This window comes from Echinops telfairi, unplaced genomic scaffold (genome assembly GCF_000313985.2).
Source record: "Echinops telfairi isolate 266 unplaced genomic scaffold, ASM31398v2 ScPeMD7_2;HRSCAF=8, whole genome shotgun sequence".
Classification (NCBI taxonomy): Eukaryota; Metazoa; Chordata; class Mammalia; order Afrosoricida; family Tenrecidae; genus Echinops; species Echinops telfairi.
The window spans coordinates 18,619,615-18,627,059 of NW_022103898.1; the positions used below are offsets into that span (position 1 = coordinate 18,619,615).

The 7,445-nt window shown below is 48.0% G+C and overlaps 1 protein-coding gene across 1 annotated transcript in view; it reads left to right on the forward strand.

Moving 5' to 3' along the window:
- Positions 1-7,445, forward strand: part of BPIFC (BPI fold containing family C) — a 49,022-nt gene that overhangs the window by 25,135 nt on the left and 16,442 nt on the right. Inside the window, exons 8-9 of the mRNA XM_004700323.2 lie at positions 3,122-3,213; positions 4,615-4,791. Of these exons, the coding sequence (XP_004700380.2) occupies positions 3,122-3,213; positions 4,615-4,791 (269 nt within the window). The remainder of the gene's footprint in view (positions 1-3,121; positions 3,214-4,614; positions 4,792-7,445) is intronic.

A 7,445-nucleotide genomic window follows, 5' to 3' on the forward strand; every position in this document is an offset into this window, starting at 1 on the left:
CAGCTTCAAGTCCGCTGCAGGAGAGGGTGGCTCCTGGAGACAGTCAGGATGCCAGTTGGGAAATAAACCCTCACAAACTAGAATTCCAGCTCAGACAGGAAACCCATCCTCTTCAGAATAACTTATGCCAATCTGACTAAATTATTCCCGCCCACCCTTCAATGGCTCCCTGCTGCCTTCAGGTCACCCCTCACACCTCTTCCAGGTTCCTGTAAGCCCTCGCTTGGTACTTCCCCTCTGACTCACCAGCAATGTCCTGAGGACTCGTCATAGGTGGGGCTCTGCACTGGGTCTGGGGGTGAAGCAGTAAACCTAGAAGACCAAGAGCCCTGTCCTGAGGGCACTTGGGGAGGAGACAGTCAGTAAGAAAGAGAAATAAGGAAAATCCAAGGAGAGACGTCATGGTAGGTTAGGACCCTGGAAGGGTTTTCATTTGGGATGGTGTGACCAGGAAAGGTGCCACTGAACAGGTGGTGTCGAGTTAGGACCCGGAGGAAGTAGAGCGTGAGCCTCCGCTCACCTGGATGAAGAACGTTCCAAGTAAAGGAAGCCCCGGGGGATGCCTAGGCCTACATTGGGAAGGGTGCCAAGTGTGTTGGGAAGGGGTCAGTACTGGGAGTAGAGGGCATGAGAGGGAAAGGGAGCCAGAAGGGAGGTAACGCAGGGTAGGGGAGAGGGCATGGTTAGCCTCTGTAGGTCATCAAGACCAGCTGGTTATGGTGGTGGTGGTGGTTAGTTAGTTTCTGGCAAGTTGGTCTGGACTTTGAACAAGACTGTGTATACCAGCAGAATAAAAAAACCCACTCTGAGCCATCCTCACATCTGTCCGTACGTTTGAGCCCAGTGTTGCAGGCACTATGTCCATCCATCTTGTTAAGGGTCTTCCTCTTCTTCTTCACTGCCCCTCTGTGGTACCAAGCCTGATGCCCTTCTCCGGGGACTGGTCTCTCCTGACAGCATGTCCAAAGTATATGCCTGAGATAAAAGTCTTGCCATCCTTGCTTCCAAGGAGCATGCTGGCTCGATCTCCTCCAAGACTCGCACTGAGCTTGAGTGAAACGGGGAGCCTTTGGAGAATGCTGAGCACGGATTGGCATTCAAACAGGGTTGCTTCTGGAAGAAGAAGGGGGTGAGGGTGGAAGCTGGAAGGCCGCTTCAAAGACTACCGTGGGCGTGCAGATGTGCGAAGGTAGCAGCTGGCCACCGTGGAAATGGTGACGGTGGTAGGAAACGTTGGATTCCGGCTATATTTTGAAGGTATCGTTGGGAGGATTCTGACTCTATTTTGAAAACAGTGGCAAATCAAATGGGAATCCTAAGAGGCGCTGAGGACCCAACCAGAGTTTTACCCTAGGCAACCGCAAAACTGGAAGAATGGAATCACCCTTTTCTGAGATGGGAAAGATGAGAAGAAAATGTGGTTGTGGTAGAACTCTCAGAAGCTCAGTCCTAAGAGCCACACTTATGATAGTGTATTAAAATGTCAAGCTTGAGGTGGGGGGGTGGAGAATTTTAAAAGTTCTTGAGCAAATGGAATTGAAAACCAGAATTTTTCTAGGACTTTTGGAAGCCCCCTTGTCTACGTGTGTGTCCTCCACCAGATTAGGAGTTCCTTGAGGGCAGGAACTTTGACCCACGGGGTTCCCAGGCCCAGGCAGAGCGCCCAGCCCACTCTGCTGTTCCTGTTAGTTGTCATTGAGCCCCTTCTGATTGACCACATGTCACAGCGCAGAGCATTTTTGTGACTGCTATCTTCACAGCAGAGCAGAGAGCCAGGCCCTTTCTCCTGCCATCCCATTGGGTGGGTTTCAACCACCAGCCTTCAGGATAGCGGTCAAGCAGAAGCCGTTGGCACCACCTTGGGAAAAGATGGCGAGACTTCGCCTCACGTACTTGGCCATGTTGTCAGGAGAGACCAGTCCCTGGAGAAGGGCATCGTGCTTGGTAAAGCAGAAGGGAGCGAAAGAGGAAGGTCTTTGACAAGCTAGACGGGCACAGTGGCTGTGCAATGGCCCAAACATAAGAACCATTGTGAGGATGGCGCAGGACCGGGTGGTGTTCAGGCCTGTTTGCTATGAGTCCAATAACCGGTTGACTAAATATTGGGTGGATGGATAAGAAAAAGAAAAATGGGTGGCTGGAGAAAGAGATTGTTGAAAGAATGCAGATGCAGGAAAGAAAATGAATGGATGGGCGAGGGAGAGAGGGAAAGAGGAGGAAGGTGTGGTGAGGCAAGAGCTAGAGGAGGATTCTCACGTCCTAGTTTGCCTGGGAGGAACCCTAGTGGTACAGCCGGTTTACCACTTGGCTGTCAACCCAAAGGTTGTCTGATCAAATCCACCCAGAGGCCCCACAAGAGAAAGAGCTAGTGACCTGTTCTAAAGATTACAACCTAGCAACCCCTGTGCTGCACTGCCCCGTCACAGCACCCAATGGCAGCACTTTGCCTTAAGAAAGTCCCTCTCCTCTGGGAGTCTCCATCTCCTCTGTGCGGAACGGCTTATTGTCCTGCTGCCGTCAAAGACGGATGGAGGATGGGAAGCCCATTGCGATTGAGATCTGAAAGCATTGTTTACAACTAAACAAATTTGGACTTGACATCCAAATCCAGATGATTCCCATTCATGGTGACTCCATAGAGTGATTTCTCCCAAGGACTAGCTGGAAGGTTCAAACGGATGACCTTCTGGTTAACAGCCCACTCTGCCATCACCGACAAAACCACCCACAGATGAAAGCAAGGCAGGAAGACTGGGCTTTCTACTCCCTTCAGCAGTTACCGTCGGTGAAACTCACAGGGGTCGCTATGAGTCAGCACGGACTCATTGGCAGAGAGGATTGGTGCCTACAGGACCTAAGAAACTTTGCGCTAATTTTTTTAAAGAATGACGGTGTGTGTGTACTCCAACATGTTACTCCTAAGTAATGTGATTATGAAAGATCTTTACTTTCCTCTTTTGACTTACTTAGTTTCCTGGATTTTCAAATGCACACCTGTCTTACTTATGAAAGGGGGAATGGTTACCTGAAATAGAGGATTAAAATTAGTGTTAGCGTGGGGAAACGTAATCTCTTATACTATGCCTTTAGAACCTGTAGACTTTGCTTTTCTCTTGTTTAGTTCTAACCAGGATCAACAACCACACTCTGCTGGATTATTCCCTACTCGATGCTCCAGAGATTACTGAGAACTACATGGACCTGAATCTGAAGGTAATTGGATCATCCTCAGAATCCTCATTCTGACTCACCAGTCAGTAACTGGGAAACAAGTAGGTGCAAAGGGAAATCAACATGCATGCTCTTCAAATAATGTAATGTCTTTTGAAGTCGTGCCTCCATGTGTACACTCTTTCAGAAACCTCTTTGGCATTTTCTTGATTGTCAAATGATTATTCGGAGTGCACATGCTATGTCTATCTCCTTTATGAGTAGTGTCACAGCTAGAGGAGTGGTCTGGATGTACTAGACCCTGACACACAATTGATGATACCCGTTGATACTCTTTTTCTTAACTCTTGGGTTAGCTGATTAATCAGATCGTTAACCTTTGAGAATAGTATTTGCTAATTCTGACAAAGTAATGGATTATGCTTATATGTGTAGTCTTGGTCCAAAGACTAATGTAATCATGTGTTTGTTTTTAAATACACATTGACTTGTATTTCACTCATTTGGGATTATTCAAAGCAGTTAAATATTAGCCCATACAACAGTTTGCAGTAACTTCCAAGGCTAATGAGGGCAGAGTTAGGCACATCCCCAAAATGCTTCGAACCCTTCGGAGCCCTGGGTCCTTCTGCATCTTTCTGAGACTCAGGTGTTCACAGCCACACCTTCTGAAGGCCAAAGTTTTGGCATCTCTACCTGGCACTTTAGGACTTCTTTAGAACTTGTCTTTTCCCACTCAATGTCCTTTCTTTGAGGAAGCTACCAGCCAGGAGATCCCCACTGGGTTTATACCCAGGATGGGCCAAACAGAAAAAACTAACCCACTGCCATTGAGTCCTGCTGACTTATAGTGACCCTATAGGACAAGGTAGAACTGCCCCTGTGAGTTTCCAAGACTATAATTCTTTAAGGAAATAGAAAGTCCCATCTTTCTCACATGGAGCGGCTGGTGGTGTTAAACTGCTGACCTTGTGAATCAGAGCCCTCTGCGTAACCTCGACACCACCAGGGCTCCTTGGACAGACATGCTTAAACCTGCTCACCGAGTCTCGGGGACTGAGCTAAAGGTCAGAAGGCTTCATCAGGTTCCCGTTCCTGCGGAGTTTCTGGAGCCCCCAGGTCACGCAAATGGTGACACACTGCGCTGCTAACCACAAGGTTAGAGGTTGGAGCCCACCCAGTGACACCTCAGGAGACGGGTCTACTCTGTAAAGTGACAACCCTTGCAGAGCCTCGGGAGCGCAGCTCTGCTCTGAAAGACACAGACTCACCAGGAGCCAGGCAGACTGCACTTGGGAAACGGGTTCTTTCATCTGGTTTCTTTTTGGGTTCATCCTTTCCCTGAGTTTCTGGAATTTTCCTGATGTTGCCTTGAGAACATCCACCTTCTTTAGTGCTGCACCTTTGAGTTTTCACCCGCTGAATTTTTCTGCTTTCCCACAGGGCACATTCTACCCTCTGGACAACCTGGCTGACCCGCCCTTCGCCCCAGTTCCCTTCACACTCCCAGAGCGCACTGACGCTATGCTCTACCTGGGCATCTCCGAGTATTTTTTTAAATCCGCATCCTTCGCCCACTTCATGGCTGGGGCTTTCAATGTCACGCTCTCCACCAAGGAGGTGAGTCCAGTGAACGGCTGGTGGCACTTGGCACCGCTGTTTGAGCTCCTTTAGAAATAGCCCACTGTGAGACTTGCAGGCGGTGGTGTCTAGTCATGAGCTAACCACCTCGGCGGAAGATGCTGCGCTCAGGAGTTAGGAAGTGAGTATCGTTATCCGTTGGGGAGTTGTCTGCAGCTCTGCTCAGGTCAGCAGGGTCTTTTTGGTTTTGTTTTCGTGATTTCTGGAGACTCTTCTAGGTAGACTTGAAAGAATGTCAAGTTTCTCCTTCGATCACTTATTGCCGGTGACCTTTGGCAATCTCAATGAATTTCCCTTCTCTGTCCCACTTTCCTGGTTTGAGAAATGAGGACAATAATGGTTCCCCCTTTATGGAGTTGATCCTGGCATTAAAGCAAAGCATGAAGACCAACGTCTGGCAAATAGTTGGTCCTAAATAAGTGCTATTCACTGTAAAAACAGCCTGGGCATGAGGTCTGGCCTCTTCTGACTTCACAGAATCAGCCCAAGACCAGTGCCCACGAGGTGAAGGTCAGAGATACTTCCACCTTCCAACCTTCTTTACCACGTCAGACACTGACCGCTTCTACCCAAGGCACTCGCTCCTTCTCTGCTGGGCTCGATGTTTCATTGCCATGGCCACGGCTGACTCACAAACAAGACTCATGTGGGTGGGGTTTATTCATCGGGTTAACCAGGCACAATTCAGGATCAGGAATTCTCAGGATGCAGCTCTTCCATCAAGACACGTTTTTCTCAGTGATGGCCACAGGCACACCTCTCTCTGATTCTTGGCCTCTCAGCCACTCAATCCCTTGGCCTCTGCTCTGCTCTGCTCAGGTTATTCATACAAAGCTCTTTCACTCTGCTGATAAATGCCCAAAGAGCACCCCACTCCACAAGAAGTAAGACTCCACCAGGATGCTCTCAGCTCTAGCTAGCTCTATGGGTCAGCAAGCCTAGCCTTCTAGATTAAGTGTCTAGCGACACCCTACTCAGTAAGCAAGCCTCTTGCCCAAAGGCACTCGGTTTTCTGGCTCCAGGGCCAGGGAACCCATCCCTCTGCATTGGGCTCTTGGTTTTGCTGCCACCGCTTTTCTGCTGCTCCTCGGCTATCAAAGTTCTGTGTCGTGGATCGAGGGGTTTCAGCATGTGGAGGTCTCAGGGTCCAAAGGATATGCTCCGCTTCTTCTTCTCTCGTGATGGCAGGAAGATCCCTATTCCTGAACCCAAGAGGCTAGAAAAACTGACCAATCCCCACAGTAGAGTTCCATACATCCTGTCTGTATGGTCTCACCAGTCATCTGGTGGCAGTGACAGAAACTATGGCTGGAAGAGTATATCAAGTAATTCACCGCCTCACTCTTAACATCATCTGGATTATCCCTTGTGTTCTACCAACAGAAAGGTGCCTCCTGATGAATGGATACACAAAATGTGTCGCTTCCATTTTACATAAATAGACTATTACTCAACCACAAAAACAACTGGAGTCCCGGTGTATTCTACAGCATGGCTGAACGTTGAAAAGATTATGCTGAGTGAAATAAGCTAGACCCAAAAGGACAAATACTAAACGATCCCACTTATATGAAAAAGGCAAATGTGCAGAGACCAGCGCTTATTATTGGCTGCCAGGGGTGGGAGGAAGGGGGCTAGGGGAGTTGTTGCTTAGTGGGCACTGAGTGTCTATTGATCATAGTAAGGGCATTTAGCCATGGATGTACAGCATTATGCAAATCATCAATGTCACACACATATACAGGGGGAAATTGTTGGATGTTCTCTTGCTCTCAAAACTCACTGCCAACAAATCCATTCCGATTCACAGCAACCCTATAGGACCCTATAGAACTGCCTCCTGTGAATCTCGGAGACTGTAACTCTTTACAGGGCTAGAAAGTCCCATATTCCTCTTGCAGAATGGCTGGTGGTTTCAAACTACTGACCTTGTGGTCAGCAGCCCAAGTATAATGACTATGCCCAGGACTCCTTTAATGTTTGCTATATGTTTATCTAGATAGACAGAGAGATATTTCTCCTGCTGTCAATTACAATAACCAGTAACAGTAATAACCAGTAATAGTACAGCTACTCATTGATTCTTTGCCATGTGCCTCATCTTGGAATGAGAACCCTTTCTCCAGCCAGTCCAGCTGCATGTACTGACAGTCTTTATGATCGCCCTCACTCTATAGCAATTCAGTTATACAAGTAGTTCTCAATCGGGTGTTCAGTGTCCTAAGTGTAGTGGCACGATCAAGCCTGCCAGGCTGATAATTAGACACTTGCAGCTTCCCATTTAAAAACCATTCATCTGTGAAGGTACATTCCCTCATGTGCCCCAGTAATCTCTAAAGATGAGGACAGCCATGCAAGCCTTATTGTTCATGACCGTGAAGTAGTTACACGTGGGTGATGGCCCAGGTTAAAGACCCTGCCTGAGAAGAAAATCACTTCCCCTGTCCCCTTGAACAACTCATTTCATTCCTCCGAGTCTCAGACTCCCTGCCCTTGGGCAAGAAAGGAAAGGTTACCTACAAACATGAAACATGTTATGATGCAACCACTCCCTAACCCACAAAGCTATAGGAAATACCTTTTTCTCCTTAAAAAAGAAAAACCTATGAAGAACAAAAACCATCATTGTGTGA